General features: G+C 38.8%; 1 protein-coding gene across 1 annotated transcript in view; it reads right to left on the bottom strand.

The window, feature by feature from the left end:
• LOC308704664 (mannosyl-oligosaccharide 1,2-alpha-mannosidase IA) overlaps positions 1-17,754 on the bottom strand; it is a 215,495-nt gene that overhangs the window by 78,433 nt on the left and 119,308 nt on the right. The window contains exon 3 of the mRNA XM_081389126.1: positions 1,298-1,413. Coding sequence (XP_081245252.1) covers positions 1,298-1,413 — 116 coding nt within the window. The remainder of the gene's footprint in view (positions 1-1,297; positions 1,414-17,754) is intronic.

The raw sequence follows: 17,754 nt of genomic DNA, 5'->3' as shown, positions 1-17,754 counted from the left end.
TGCTTGAGCAATGACAGCAGAAGAATGACAGATTTTAACAAGCCATTTTACACTGTCAAGAATCTCAGTATCAAGAGTTATGAAATTCAAACTTCTAGACGTCAAAGTAGAAAAGTGCAAGTGTCCAGAACCAACTAAACTAGATGACCCTCTTTTCTAGACAGCAAGCACACAATGTGATGTTTTTGATACACAGCTACATCAGCTTTATTTTACCCACCCATCTGGAGCAAAATCATTTCATTTAGAAATATTAATGAATTGATTTCAACAAATTTAAGGGTGGGCTTATTTGACATTTGCAAGAAAGCACCATTAAGCAACCATGCAGAACACTCTTAGACAACCTAGCAACTACCACAGCTCCTAGTATCCTAGCAACACCCTAGCAACCAAAGTAACCACTCAACAACAGCCTAGCAACTACCGACCACTTCCTAATATTCTAGCAACACCCTAGCAACCATTCAGAACATCAAAACAACTACCCACAACATTCTAGTTTTTTAACAACGCCCTAAAATACACATTCAGAACAAGTAAGGAACCACTTAGCAACAGCCTAGCAACTACCCACATCATAGTATGCTAGGAACACCCTAGCAACAATTCAAAACAAAAGGAAAACAAATCAACAGCATAGAATCTACCCACAATATCCTTGTATTTTAACAGCGCCCATAGCAACCATTTATAACAAATAAGCAACAGCCTAGCAACTACCCACCACATCCTAGTATCATAGGAACACCCTAGCAACCATTCAGAAAATCAAAACAACAGCATAGCAACTACCCATAACTATCTAGTATCCTAGCAACACCCTTGCAAGGAACCATTCAGAACATCAAAGCAATGGCATAGGAAACAACCATAACAATCTTGTATCCTAGCAACGCCCTAGCAACCAATATTTTCCCCTCAGAACTGTCAATCAGAGAGTAATCTCTCTCGCCTCTGTGCCCTCAGGCCGCTGTAGATTAGTCTATTATCAGAGGATGACACTCATCTTTCTTTCAATCCGCAGCATACAGAGAGAAATTAGCACAATTTGAAATAACTAGCCCAGTCAACACGAAACCACAACGGAGGCCTTTCATGCACTCACGGATGTTTGATTTGGACAAAAACGGTCTCAGTTCCCTGGACTAGATGTTGGTTAAAAGAAACAATTGATTCCAGCACAGCTTCTGATCAATAAAAGTCTTTTACACAAGTGCTCAAAATTGACAGTTTTTCCAGAGCCGCTAACCCACAGAGGAATGTTAGTGATTCCCACCCAACACTGTTTGCTCACCGAGTTCAGGTCCAGGCTGTTCTGGACCCACTCCTTCGCTTCTTCATACTCCTCCATCAGACCCATGATGTACAGCGTGTCCAGAGAATCCACGATAGAAGCCCCTCGAAGACCACCTGCAAACACAACACATGAAATTATTGAGATGTCGCACAACTTTAAATGACGACTTTAAAATGTGGAGTCCATGCGTATATACCAGATGTGGGCCGGATCTGGGCGAAACCACGTCGCTTCTGGGATTTACATGTCTATTTATTCAGAGTCAGATGATGCTGCAGAATGTTAAACTGATCTTTTATTGTAGCAAAAGCAAACTAAAGGCGAATGTGCAAGAGTCTGCTGCTGCAAAACTTCACGTCCCTTATTCCCTGCTCTCTCACACGGAGATCCCCACAACACCGCAGCTTTAGCTGCATTTAATTTGAAGTTATTAAATTCTCTTCACATCCTTAATGAAAAATATTCTGAGGCTTTCATTTAATTCACTCGACCTTAAACGAGATTGCTCTGGCTTCAGCCCCTTTAATGTAGAAAATATACAAACTGTCGCGCACAAAACAAGGTCTTTATTGCTTCAGGAGAGTGCAGGGAGGCAAGCGGCTCCGTCGGAGCAGATGAAAAGCACATTATATGTAGATAGGTGACGTTGACAAACAATGAAATATTCCATCCCTCCAATTGGAACGAATGAGGCAATGAAAACAGCCTTGCAGGATGCATTTCAATCTCGCAATGCACGCAGTGTGTCAACTCTCAAACCTCTGATGTGAAATCCCTGCTGCTATACACATTTAATGAGCATTTCAATTAGGAGCTTAAGAACTGTGAAAAAGAAATGAAAAACCAACACCCACAGGCCACAGCCTTTCCCATGACCTCCCTAGAAATACTGCAGGAGGAGAAGGATTTCGACAAACTCGGGTGCAAGTGAGACGTAGCGCAAATCGGAGCCCTGGGCATCGTGTGCCAGTGCGATAATGTGATGCAACTATGAGCAATGCTGCATATTACAAGGTGCCATCCTGCACAAAAACACCAGCACAACCAGAGTGAGTGTGGGAACGACTGCAATGGGTCTAAGAGCTCTAACAAATAACAGATGGTGTGATCTTACTAGTGAAAATAACTGGAAAGTCTTCAGTCCCCTGCAGGAAAACGCTGGTGAAGGAGCCGCTGCCAGTGTGTGTTTAGATGTAACGTCAGTCTGAACGCACATGAAAGGCATCTCTGCCAGCACAGATAATGAAGGAAGCGTTGTGTGATAAGCTCGGAGAACATGTGAACCTCGCAGGATGATCGTATTATGATCTGATACTGCACAAACCAGAAACCAGAGCCGGAAGATGGGGGTGTGTGAAAATTCCCATCAAATCCACAGAACCACTCACATTAATTAAAGTAAAAAAAACAAAAAAAAAAAACAGGGACGTGTTTAGTCATTTACAGAGTAAAAAAAAAAAGTGTGATGTCAGAAGTTTTCTTTAGAATATCTTTGAGTCAGGATCTCACATCAGCGGGGGTCGGATTATCGTTCTTTCCGTTCCATTCAAACCATGTGTTATGTTTTACTTCTTAATAAAGTTACACACCATCTGGTAACTAAACCCAAAGCTCACCAAAGCCAATTTTACTTGCAGTTGGCAGTCTGCAAGTGTTCATTCTGGATCCGGCACAGAAATATGTGCATACATGTTTATTTAGTGCAACATATTCAATATAAACAAGCAACAATTGGGGCAGATTTATGAGCAAAATACATTTTATAAATATCTTTTAATTAAAAATTGAATTAAGACAAAATACAGGTACAGTAGTGTGGAAAAATGACAATGAAATATATTTTTTAAAAAGTATAGGGCCTTATATATGCAGTATATTGTATATAAAATATATTTTTTGCCATTTTTTAGATAAGGGTTATATATATATATATATATATATGTGTGTGTGTGTGTGTTGTGTGTGTGTGTGTGTGTGTGTGTGTGTGTGTGTGTGTGTGTGTGTGTGTGTGTGTGTGTGTGTGTGTGTGTGTGTGTGTGTACGTGTGTGTACAGTAGTGGCCAAAAGTGATGTCTGGAGGGGATATTTGTTTTTAATTACCCTTCTTTATATTAAAACATCAACATCTGAGGAAAAAGTTGTATTTTTAAATATTTTAAACATGTAAGACGAACAAAACACTGAACTTGTTTAGTGTGTTTATCTGACACAATTATTTGAAAAAAAAAAAGGACAAACTAAAGCTACAGGTTTTATTTCACTATGCAAAAAAAAAAAAAAATGCATGGAAAAACAAAAAGCTCACAGGAAAAAGCATAAACATAATCTGTTTTTAATATTTCATTGGTTCTCTCTTGTTTTTGCATGTGTTCATAATTTATTTGTATGACAGCCAGGACAAAAATTATGTTTGTATGCACAATTAGGCATGTTTCATTACGTTATTATCACAAATGAAACAATCGACTCAAAGCACAATTACGCAATATGCTTACAAAATCTTTAACAAATGTTGAATAATTTTTGGATGATTTTTCCTAGGGCATACATCACTTTTGGCCACTACTGTAGGCTATATATACATAAGGCTTTTCCCCTGATATATTATTATATATATTTTTGATATATCTGATGAACAGATATAAATGTGTTACAGTAGGCCTATGTCTTTACTGTCATTTTTGATTAATGTAATGGATGAAGTACAAGCTTATTTAAATAAAAGTCTCATTGAACCAAACAAACTTTTGAACAGAGGCATATGTACAATATATATATATATATATATATATATATATGTATATATATATATATATATACACTCACCTAAAGGATTATTAGGAACACCTGTTCAATTTCTCATTAATGCAATTATCTAATCAACCATTCACATGGCACTTGCTTCAATGCATTTAGGGGTGTGGTCCTGGTCAAGACAATCTCCTGAACTCCAAACTGAATGTCAGAATGGGAAAGACAGTTGATTTAAGCGTGGCATGGTTGTTGGTGCCAGACGGGCCGGTCTGAGTATTTCACAATCTGCTCAGTTACTGGGATTTTCACGCACAACCATTTCTAGGGTTTACAAAGAATGGTGTGAAAAGGGAAAAACATCCAGTATGCGGCAGTCCTGTGGGCGAAAATGCCTTGTTGATGCTAGAGGTCAGAGGAGAATGGGCCGACTGATTCAAGCTGATAGAAGAGCAACTTTGACTGAAATAACCACTCATTACAACCGAGGTATGCAGCAAAGCATTTGTGAAGCCACAACACGCACAACCTTGAGGCGGATGGGCTACAACAGCAGAAGACCCCACCGGGTACCACTCATCTCCACTACAAATAGGAAAAAGAGGCTACAATTTGCACGAGCTCACCAAAATTGGACAGTTGAAGACTGGAAAAATGTTGCCTGATCTGATGAGTCTCGATTTCTGTTGAGACATTCAGATGGTAGAGTCAGAATTTGGCGTAAACAGAATGAGAACATGGATCCATCATGCCTTGTTACCACTGTGCAGGCTGGTGGTGGTGGTGGTGTAATGGTGTGGGGAATGTTTTCTTGGCACACTTTAGGCCCCTTAGTGCCAATTGGGCATCGTTTAAATGCCACGGCCTACCTGAGCATTGTTTCTGACCATGTCCATCCCTTTATGACCACCATGTACCCATCCTCTGATGGCTACTTCCAGCAGGATAATGCACCATGTCACAAAGCTTGAATCTATGGAGCGAAATATGTGCCATAATTTAACAAACAAATCCAGCATTTTGCAAACAAACTCAATCTACTTTGCAAAGGAAAACTCGACTCGCAAACAAACTCAATCTACTTCGCAAAGGAAAACTCGACTCGCAAACAAACTCGATCCGCTTTGCAAAGGAAATCTCGACTCGCAAACAAACAGAAAGCAATGTGCAAGCACAAAGGTCACAAATGCGTGCAGGCAGATTTTCTCACAAATGCGTGCAGGCAGATTTTCTCACAAATGCGTGCAGGCAGATTTTCTCACAAATGCGTCCAGGCAGATTTTCTCACAAATGCAGTTGAGCAACTTCCTCCTCTAAAACAGTAGATGGCGCTAAACTATAGGCTAATTTAGCGCTAGTCTCCCAGGAGAAGCACTGATTTGAAACTTGCCTTTGCCTACAGCTGAGGAAAATGACCGGTGAACGGGTGTGTTTCTGTCTTATTTGATCTATAATTAACCTTTTTGAGGTTTTCTCTTGCCAAACGTTTATTGCATATCTAGACAGAAATCCACATTAGCACCATAAATTAGTGATTATGTCTGCACTTGAACGAATCTATTTCTTTCGTTCTCCATAAATGAATGAGAACATTTCATTTAATTGAGCGGCGGGTTTCATTTGTGTGTCCAAAATAATAATTTGGGCACTGCATAGGCTACGTCACAGGCAAGATAAGAAACAATTGTATATATATATATATATATATTTTTTTTTTTTGCATTATTTTATTACATTAATTGTTAAGCTGACTGAATTCCAACTAGGCTAAATAAATAAATAAGTGGGAGCCTCCTTTCAATTAAATTAAATGTTCTCATTAATTTATGGAGAGCGAAAGAAATAGATTCATTCAAGTGTAGACATAATCACTAATTTAGTAATTTCGCATGAGTCCGATGCAGAAAAAAATGACAAAAAGCAACAAGATGGCAGAGCTTTCAGCTTATAGATTCCCCGATCCTAGAGAGTGAAGTGCTACTAAGCTAATGTGGATTAGATATGCAATAAACGTTTGGCAAGAGAAAACCTCAAAAAGGTTAATTATAGATCAAATAAGACAGAAACACACCCGTTCACCGGTCATTTTCCTCAGCTGTAGGCAAAGGCAAGTTTCAAATCAGTGCTTCTCCTGGGAGACTAGCACTAAATTAGCCTATAGTTTAGCGCCATCTACTGTTTTAGAAGAGGAAGTTGCTCAACTGCATTTGTGAGAAAATCTGCCTGGGCGCATTTGTGAGAAAATCTGCCTGGGCGCATTTGTGAGAAAATCTGCCTGCACGCATTTGTGAGAAAATCTGCCTGCACGCATTTGTGAGAAAATCTGCCTGCACGCATTTGTGAGAAAATCTGCCTGCACGCATATGTGACCTTTGTGCTTGCACATTGGTTTCTTTTTGTTTGCGAGTCGAGATTTCCTTTGCAAAGCGGATCGAGTTTGTTTGCGAGTCGAGTTTTCCTTTGCGAAGTAGATTGAGTTTGTTTGCAAAATGCTGGATTTGTTTGTTAAATTATGGCACATATTTCGCTCCATATGAATCATTTCAAATTGGTTTCTTGAACATGACAATGAGTTCACTGTACTAAAATGGCCCCCACAGTCACCAGATCTCAACCCAATAGAGCATCTTTGGGATGTGGTGGAACGGGAGCTTCGTGCCCTGGATGTGCATCCCACGAATCTCCGTCAACTGCAAGATGCTATCCTATCAATATGGGCCAACATTTCTAAAGAATGCTTCTGAAGTTCTGAAGACGAAAGGGGGTCAAACACAGTATTAGTATGGTGTTCCTAATAATCCTTTAGGTGAGTGTATATATATATATATATATATATATATATATATATATATATATATATATATATATATATATATATATATAGAGAGAGAGAGAGAGAGAGAGAGAGAGAGAGAGAGAGAGAGAGAGAGAGAGAGAGAGAGAGAGAGAGAGAGAGAGAGAGATAGATAGATTAATATTTCCATGTTGTAAAACTATAGCTTTAATCTTTTACTTGAGTAATATGGGACAGAGTTTTTTCATGATGTGCCACTTGCTTTAGATGTAGATTAAGTAAGTTAGAAGTTGTGATCTGTTCATTTGTTCCGGACGGTCTCGGCACATCAGGGCCCGGTCTCTGTCTGACCATCTCTCGCCTGTAAATGATCTGATGATTTTATCAGCTCTAATCACGTCAGACGTCCTGGGAGTCGTTCATCTTTCTTTATTTCCCTTCGCTCATCATTCCCTTCTAATCAAGCTTCACGCCCATCGGAGAGCGCGGGTCGGCTCTATCTTTGACCCCAGCTTAATCCCGATACGGGCCAGCTAATGAGGTCACCGGCAGAGGACGTCACGGGGCAAAACAGCGCTCACAGATCCCTGAGTGATTGCGGATCCCAGGCGTGTCCCATTTCCTGCTCCTCTTATTAGGAACAATGTGGCATATGGCCGACTGCTATCAGCCTCCTCTAGAGACGCTCGCTCGCATTTGTCACTCTCAGACCCGGTCGGGGTTTAATCTGAGCCAAAGACGGCGAGTGATAGAATGAGAAAGATAGCAGGACCACTGACTGTCACAACCTATCAGCTGTTCTATCTCGACATCTCCATCACAGTGTGAGACATCAGACAGGTTTGGTCTGACAAAGTCCTTCCTAGCCCTTCCGTCACACCCCACCGCACACATAAAAGTATCTACATGTGTATATATATATATATATATATATATATATATATATATATATATATCTCATCTTTTTGACATCTTCGCAATTCGCATCGGACTTGATCTCCTCCGAGCTCTATCACGACTGATACTGACGTCAGGTCCCGCCTTCGCTATCGAAAGAGAATTGTGATTGGATGGTAATTTTGTTCTTCTATGACGGGATTGGCTACCTTTGATTAGGCTATTCTCGCACGACAGAAGACTCACTCTATTGCTCAGCAATAAAATAATTTTTAAGAAAAATGAATTATGGGACAAAACATGATTTTTTTTGGAAATAGTGGAAATACCGGACTGTCCCAGGAAAAACGTTCCCCTACTGTTAACTAAAGCTAAAAATATTTTTGTTTTTTGAAATAAAGCTGAAATAAAATATTACATGGAAATTTTTAAAGTTTGAAAAATTAGAAAATGTTTTTTTTTTTAAATAGACAAAAAAAACCCAATTCTAATAAAAATGACAAATGCACACATTTATTAAAATTTAAATCAAAATAAAATACGCAAATACATTTTTTTTTGTATTTATTTATTTTATAGATAATTTTTTTTATACTGTATATAAATAAATCTAAAATAACACTGGTCTAAGTCTGCATTTCTAGTCTGGCGGTACAGTAAACATTATATACAGATAATGTAAACAATAATAATAATCTCGTTTGTATTGCCTAGTACAACAAATTAATACATTTATATATATTAGATTTTATATATATGATATATCCCATTTAATTTATATACAAACACTCTTAGGCCTAAATGAAAGCCATTCGTTACCAAAAACACATTAAACACACAAAATATCTTTAAAGGAATAGTTCACTTTAAAATGAAAATTCTGTGATCATATACTGTCATGTTGTTTCAAACCTGTATGAATTGCTTTCTTCTGCTGAACACAAAGGAAGACATTTAGAATAATGTCAGTAACCAGACAGTTTCTGGGTCCCATTGACTTCCATAGTATATTTTTTTCCTACTATGGAAGTCAATGGGACCCAGAAACTGTCTGGTTACTGACATTCTTCTAAATATCTTCCTTTCTGTTCAGCAGAAGAAAGAAATTCATACAGGTTTGAAACAACATGAGGGTGAGTATATGATGACAGAATTTTCCTTTTAAAGTGAACTATCCCTTTAAGACCATTTCATACATCTACTAAACAGATTAAACACACTCATGTGTGCCATCAATGCTCGCAACATACAGATGAAAAACGCAATGCCTCGTGCTTTGCTCCGAGAGCAATATTTGTGATTTGATGACAAATTACGTTAGAGGGTGGAGGAGAAAGAAAATGATGTTTAATTCAGCGAGTTCCAGGTCCCGGAGGCTGCCGGCGCTGAAGCGTGGCAAAGTCCTATTGAAAACAGAGGCAAAGCACTACTGATTGATAGACTCAGATGAGGCGAGGAGCAGATCAATCCATCACAGCCAGCGCAATCTCACTCATTACCTCGGCTCCACCCCGGGAGACGCGACACACGGGCCCTCAAACCAACACTGACACTGATTCACAAACACTCATTCACAATGGAGTACTTCCACTACTATTTACTGCGCACTGTGCAGAATACACTCTATATCACAGAACAGTATGCATTCATTGAATATTCATTATTCAACTATAAAACATTTTTCGACCTCATCACATCAATAAAGTTGCATGCAAGTAGCATCTAAAAAATAAAGTTACTTTCCATGTTTAATTCAGTTTTGTTTGTAAATGTCTCCCTTTTAGCAATCAGATCAAATAATAGCTGCTTTTCCACCGTCAGGCCAAACTCGTTGCTAACCGGACCGCCGGTACGGATATGGTTTTATTTTCCACTGTTGGAACTGATAAAGGAGCTCTTTGGAATGTAATACAAATGCATCAGTTGTTGCCATAGAAATGCAAGAGATTACAGACGATATGAGATGTAATAGCGACCACGTCATGGAGGATGATCAAGATATTTATTTTAATGTTATTATTAACTTGGCTTGGCCAGCTACAGAGAAACCGGTAGCCATGCAACAGACAAGAAGTGGCCAATCCTGAGTGGCGACGTCACCGCACACATTCTGGCCTAAGCCCGGCTCAGACAGCAGGAGTTTTTAAATCTTATCCGATTGTGAAATCTGGTTGCATCAAGAACATAATGAGAATCTCCACAGATTTTCTTCCTTCAAATCTCAAAACCTGCACACACAGCAAGATTTGATATTGGTGATGCATCACACACTACAAGATGTTCTTAAGATTATCATGCCAGATTTAGCACCTAAATCTTTTGAACAAAAAAGAGGATATCTTGGTGACTAAACGGTTGACGGTAGCCATTGACTTCCATAGAAGGGGAAAAAAAATACTATGAAAGTCAATGGGTGCTGTCAACTGTCTGGTTACTGTCATTCTTCAAAATATCTTCTTTTGTGTTCAACAGATGAAAGAAAAGGTTTGGAACAACTTGAGTAAATGATGACAAAACTTTCATTTTTAGGTGAACTATCCCTTTAAGTGCATTCATTTGTGACATGCTCTGCCACTGAAAGAACAATTCGGGCTGAATCATGAAGCAGTTGCGCAAAAATGCCTTATTCACTCATGTAAATTTGTAAATTATATGTAAATTAGCAGGACGCCTGTTGAGTGTTGATGACCCTCCTGTTCGGATCAACATGAGCCGTGACAAGCATCAGGCCAAACTAACACAGGACTCGCCGGCCCTTTCACTCCCACAGAGAATGACAGGACTCACAACCGCACAAACGCTCTTCACTCTTCATCTCCGGTGGGGGCAAAGAGCATCAGGTTTTATCATCTGATCATTACCGCAGCCGAGGGAAACACATTACCAAACCCGTACGCCTGTGCTTTGAACAGCGCCTTTCTTCTCCCTATCGTTTGATTGAGGGATGCGTCACGAAGACAGAGACTCGGAGGCGCAGAAGCTCGGCCTGTGATTGCTGCTCTCTTTGGTGTTTTGGTAATGAAACGCTCTGGTCCAGAGCGCGTGGACCTCACCAATGAGCCTAATGATGTGTGTGTGTGTGCCCGACCTCATCCCTGCTGCACTACGGGGACAAAAACTGATAGATCAAGGGACATTACAGCCATAGTCAAAATAAATGCAGCCCATTATGGGGGAAAGCAGACAGACTGAGAACCGCTGCTTAGCAATGCCATTGATTCATCGCATCTGAGGTCTTGACAATGTGCAAGTGTGTGTGAGACATAGTGGTTCTTATATACACACACTTCTGATCTAATGCTGCCTTCAATTCATCTCGGAAAAGTAACATTTCCAATAAGTGCGACACAATACCACTTAACGTAACTTGTGCGGAAATCCAGAAATAAATGTGTCTGACGTCACACTAACATGTCAATACTCAAGCAGATAAAGTAAACAGTTAATAATAAATGCTTACTTTTAAGATAAAAAAGTGACTAAGTTTCTATATTGCATTATTGAACAAACTTCTTTAGCAAATGTTTCCAGAGAAAGGAGTGAAAAACATGTTAAATGAATTATACGCCTGCAGAACAAACACTGGCATGGCATACTGTAGCATTGCAGTGCCAGCATCCATGTGAAACGGCATCCCATTATCATCTCAGATGTACAAATATTTGATTAGCATTTTTTAATATAAAAAATGCCTTAAGATTTGGCATTCTGATCAAATAATAAGTAAAAAGTGTTAAAAATCACTACAGATGGTACTGAAACCAGTGTTGTGATTGTTTAAAAACTAAAATTATTTAAAATATTTTTTTGGTCATTTAAATAAAGCTGAAAAAGTGCATAAAAAATTACTAAAACAAACTAAAAAAAAAAAAAAAAAAGTTCTCAAGTTAATTCAAATACAATTTACAAATAATACTACAATAACTGCTGGATATGCCCTTGTTGTATATCGCACATTTTATAGCACAATTCATATTCCATGCTAATGAAATATTCACATACTGTACAGCAGGCATACTGTGCAAGGAATACATACTACAGTATATACTGCAGAAATACTAAGAGAAGTGTGGTTGCGTGTTTCCCAAACACTCCCTTCTTGGTCTGTGAGGAACATCTTACTTATCATATCATATACAGCACCACTAACATAAAGGGCCCTATCTTGCACTCAGCGCAATTGACTTTGTTCACTGACGCATGTATCATTCCTATTTTGCACCCGACGCACAGCAGACTTTTCCCTCCACAGACGCACGTCGGTAAATTAGGGAATGAACTTGCGCTCCCGGGGGACGGTTCAGTGAAAAGAGGCGGAGTGTTCCGGCGCAAACGTTCCCTGGTGCTATTTTGCAGTTTCAGAAAACAATTCCGCCACAGACCAGGAAAAACCTCGTCTAAAGTCAGCGGCGCGTTATTCAGATGCTATTTTAAGGGCGCATGCTTGGCCATAATGTAGCGTGTGCACAACGCACATACACTTTGCTGCTCTCATCTACACAGACGCAGCAGTTCCCATTTTTGCAAACCATACATAATTACAAGGAAAATATTACCACACGAGGGAAATCATTGTGGTGTCCATGAAGATGTGAAAAACTCTAGCTTACACATTTACCCAAATTATTATACGCCTGTTTAACCGAAGCTAATTTCTCCATCCCCATACAATGTCACTTCTCTGTCTTTTACGGCCCTGACGAGAAAGTCGGTCTCCTCGGCTGTGAGCCGCTCCGGGTGTGCGCCTGGCAAATCCGCCGTTATAATAGCAATCCGCCATGGAACAAGCGCGCCTGCTCTTAAAGGGAATGTGAGATGACGCTCTGATTGGTTTATTGCACGTTACGCCCAAACCACACCTATGAGTGATGTAGCTACTTCAGACCAACCCATTTTAGATTTGCGAGATCCACCCACAAAGTTACTTGCGTTTCGCGTTTGATACTTGCGTTTCAGATCGTTAAAATAGGGCCCTTTAAGTGATAATTGTGACATTTACGTGCATTAGTGGTGTGATTAAACAGCTCAAAATTACTAACCAGACTTAAATTGAAGTTTTATTCTTAATGAGCATCAGAAGTAAGAAGCGTTTGACTTCTGCTTCAACACACACACACACACACACTGCTCGGCTAATGATGATAACAGGGACAGGCCGTGGAGGGACAGTGTGTGTAATCATGCAGTCAAAAGCACAGCCTGGCCAGACGTGCTGCTTTCAAAGACTTCTTCTAATTGGTCATGCCAGGAGCGAGCTGATTCGCTAACACAGCTGCTTCTGTTATGGCAACATCTCCAATATGATTAGTTAGCCCTGACGAGGCAATCGCTCGGCTGAGGCAGGAGAACAGATCGATGATCTCACAGGTGGATTATGTGTGATAGACATCAAGCACACCGGTGTCTCAGCGCTCAGAAGGTCTTCACCTGGAAACGCATCAAGCTTTATATGCAGGATGACGAGAAACGTGTTATTATATTGGATGACGATACTGAAAGTGCCCACAGTGACATGCAACATGTTTAAAGTGAACACAAAATCAAAGTCGACCAAATTTACTGAAAGCATGCTCAATTCATCTGTGCATTTTATACAAAATTACATTATTAGGCATAAAGTAAAGATTTATGTATTTTAATTGCATATAAAATTTCCATCCGTTTGTAAAGATATGACGTAAACAAACATTTGTTGCATTTTTCTAATTCAGTATTCATTCTGCATTTTAATATCAAAGCCTAAATTTAAGATTTACATATACGAATAGCATTTAAATGTCCATCCATTTGGATTCTTTTAACATAAATTAATAACTTTTAGCAGATTTCTGCACTAAAAAAATAAAATAAAAATATATATATATATATATATATATATATATATATATATATAAAATATATATATAAATATAGCTGCGAGCAGCGATTACGGGCCCAAGCCGGTGGCACCGCCACCCTGGTGCCTTTAGTTACATAAAGGCACCGGGGTGGCGGTGCCACCGGCTTTGGCCCTTCATCGCTGCTCGCAGCTATATTTATATATATATTTTATATATATATATATATATATATATATATATATATATATATATATATATATATAAGACAGAAACCTTATTAGCTTATTCTGATTTTATGATACACTCAAAATATCCCACAACAAATCTTTTAAATTTAATGTAAAAATTAAAACGAAAGTAAGCACTGTTGGGCTTACGTAACCCTCTCATTAGAATCAAAATGTTTCAGCATTTGCGATGTATTTGGATGCTAAACTATTCTTTATTATAGGCTTTGTTCTTCACTCGTGTTCCAATATCGACAGAAAAAATCATCCTCTTCACACGCGCAAAAATGTGCTTGAAACATCACAGTGGAGCGGTGCTTACTGTGAATGTACGAATTGTACTACTGACTATTTAGAGCAGTGTAATTTTTATATGTTAGGTTAACTATTTTATTATTATATTTTATTAAGGCTATAATGAACAGGCTGCGATGTCAAGATTGCAATGCTGGAATGTGTGTTTGTGTGTGTGTGTGTGTGTGTGTGTGTGTGTGTGTGTGTGTGTGTGTGTGTGTGTGTGTATGTGTGTGTGTGTGTGTGTGTGTGTGTGTGTATGTGTGTTCATGTTTTTCTATCCCGGTGGGGACTTCAACCTGAATGCACACAGACTCATGGGGACTCGTGTCACAGTGGGGACCTAAATAGAGGTCCCCATGGGTAAACAAGCTTATAAATCATACAGAATGAGTTTTTTTTGGAAATGTAAAAATGCAGAAAGTTTTCAGTGATGGGTAGGTTTAGGGGTAGGGTTAGTGTAAGGAGATAAAATATACAGTTTGTACAGTATAAAAATCATTAAATCTATGGAGAGTCCCCACAAAGATAGTAAACCGTGTGTGTGTGGGTGGGTGTGTGTGTGTGGTGTGGGCGCGATTGAACAGTGGACACATAAAAACATACTCCGTCATTATACAGGACGACATTCAAACTGCAAAGTGTTAACTTATATTTGTGTACAGTTGCAATAAAACACAACATTGTGCTTTTGTAAAATAATTTCAAGCAATCAACCCCCGAAAGGCGCTAATTTTAAAATTAAACTAAAATGCTCATGGCTGCACGGGCATTCATAACGGTGCGCATCCACGGCGAGGAACGAGCAGAACAGAGTGAACGTTTTTCAGTTAATTCCTACTTCCATAGGAATTCATTTGAAACGCTCGCTCAACCACTATCAATGTCAGTGTGGACGAACATATTTTACTTTCGTTTTTAAGTTGGCGATTCAAAAGCCTCCAGCGGTGTCACACGTCGATTAACCGGTGGTAAAATATTCTCACCGTCACATACCTAGTATATTTTTATGTAGATACAATAGGCCTACCTGATTTTGAACACAAGAGGGCAGTATAGCCCTATGTATGACTTGACTTTTATGGGACTAAATAGTACAATTACTATTTTTAAACTTATAAATATTTATTAAATTGAAAAAAAAAAAGAATAAAATGGGTTTAGTTGTGACATTTTTATACTTTTATATAGAAATAAATGGTGTTTAATTACATTTTTAGAAGATGAGGCTTTAAGTGTTACTTTACTTTAGTCCCTCACTATAGCAAAACCGTTTGAGATGTTTAATATCCGTTCACAATTTAGCATCTTTAATGTATCTTTATCATTTTGAAAAAGTTTGGTGTGAATAAAATAAAACCGTTAGGAAGAGTAGCTCAAAAACTCAGAGTCTGAAATATCCAAAAAATCCACATTCAAACCAAAATATCTGACTTCCTTTTGCTCGGAGCTAATAACTGTAAATTAGAAAGTTGTCCGGCTCGGTGAGACCAATATATATACTGATTTTTGTAACTGTTGGTAAAACTAACCCACCCACTTTTGTCAAACGCATGTTGAAAGTGACACACTTCCTGCTGCCAGTTGGTGGCGCTATAACTTTGACTCACAATAGTTACATCCATCTGATCGGCCTCTTACCACGAACATACTGCTAAAGTTTCATCAAGATCAGTTAATGTATGCAGAAGTTATAACACTTCGTCTCCTCTCTTTTCTCGCCATAAATTTGTTTCCTCGCCATGGCCAAACCGTTCGAGATATCAAAAATCCGTCCGCAATTTAGCATTCTCAATGTCTTGACTTCATGCTGACTGAGTTTGGAGGTGATTGAATGAATTCTCTAGGAGGAGTACATCACATTCCACAGCAAGCGTTTTCCAAACAACCCATAATAGCCGACTTCCTGTTGGGCTGGTGTGAAACTTGACAGAGGGAAAGTTGTTCGGCCCGATGAAATCTATATGTGTACCGAGTTTCATATTAATTCATGCAAGCGTGTTTGATATATGGACCAAGTTTTCAGACCCTGTTCAAGAGGGCGCTGTTGAGCCCCCCTGCCACGCCCGTTTCTGAATCTTTTCACATGTCTACTGGCTAATAAGTGTTATGTGTCTGTCGAGTTTCATCCAATTTCAAGCATGCTAAGAGTCTCAAACGCATCCGAAAAGAATATTAAAATTTGATGCGTTGCCACGGCAACAGTATCTAAGATATCAATAATCCTTTCACAGGTCTACATCTGCCGTGTGTTTACATTATACACATAAAATTTGAAGCAAATCGGGTAAAAGTAAGAGGGTGACTTCAAAGCATTTTGAAAGTGACACACTTCCTGCTGCCAGTTGGTGGCGCTATAACTTTGACTCACAATAGTCACATCCATGTGATCGGCCTCTTACAACGAATACACTGCTGAAGTTTCATCAAGATCAGTCAATGTATGCAGAAGTTATAACACACTTCCTGTGTCCCATTATTCGCCATAAATTCGTTTCCTCGCCACGGCCAAACCGTTCGAGATATCAAAAATCTGTTCGCAAGAATTGATCCTCAATGTCTTGACTTTATTCTCACCGAGTTTGGTGGCGATCGGATGAAATCCCTAGGAGGAGTATTTCACATTCCATTGTATGCGTTTTCCAAACAACGTATAATAACCAACTTCCTGTTGGGCTTTTGTAAAACTTAGAGCACGAAAGTTGTTCGGCCCGATGAGATCTATATGTGTACTGAGTTTCATATTATTACATGCAAGCGTGTTTGATTTATGGACCAAGTTTTCGGACCCCATTCCAGGGGGCGCTGTCGAGCCCCCCTGCCACGCCCCGGTACCAGCTTCAGCCCGGCCCTGATGGCCGCAGGTTCTGACGTGTGTGCAAAATTTCAAGAGTTTTTGAGCATGTTAAGGGCCCCAAAAGTGGCAAAAAGGCAAAAAAAAAAATAATGAAGAAAAAAAAAAAAAATAATCCTTACGAAAACAATAGGGCCTTCGCCCTTTCAGGGCTTGGGCCCTAATAAATCATGGCATATAGTTTGCTAACTATTTGCATCCATTTTATTTAAATAGTCGTATTTTCAAAATGCATTTATTCTAATTGCTTACAATCAGCATTGTGAAAACAATTAAATGGATTCGGTTGAAAAGAATGAATATGGTTAAATATGGCTAACTGTGTAACAAGCAACATTCAAGATACAAATTATGAGATTGAAACCAATGGGATTTATTGGTGACAAATATATAAACTTGGTTATTGTGTTTTTAAAACACATTCAAATTAAAACAAATTACAGAAAACTATTACAGAAAAATGTATTAATTGATGACTGACAAATATGCATCAGATTAAGTTATTAGTTTATCATAAAATCATCCACATGGATGAAAATTTTATATGCAATTCAAATACAAAAATCATACATTTAGGCCTAAATGCAAAATAAATACAGAATTATAAAAAATATGACACAGAAGCATTGTCACTAGTAGTATGCGTAGCTGTTTTTGAACAAGTGTGCAGCCTCTAAGGCTCTAAGGGTCACATGATCTCATCATCGATCTTCAATCTGGCTGTTTACAGATGATATACAGCCCATAATATGATCATCTGAAGGAATCTGCGGACTCTGCAGAACTGAAGTGTGCTG

The sequence above is a fragment of the Scardinius erythrophthalmus genome (genome assembly GCF_964197995.2).
Source record: "Scardinius erythrophthalmus genome assembly, chromosome: 16".
NCBI classification, from domain to species: Eukaryota; Metazoa; Chordata; class Actinopteri; order Cypriniformes; family Leuciscidae; genus Scardinius; species Scardinius erythrophthalmus.
This window is presented reverse-complemented; position numbering and strand designations above follow the sequence as displayed.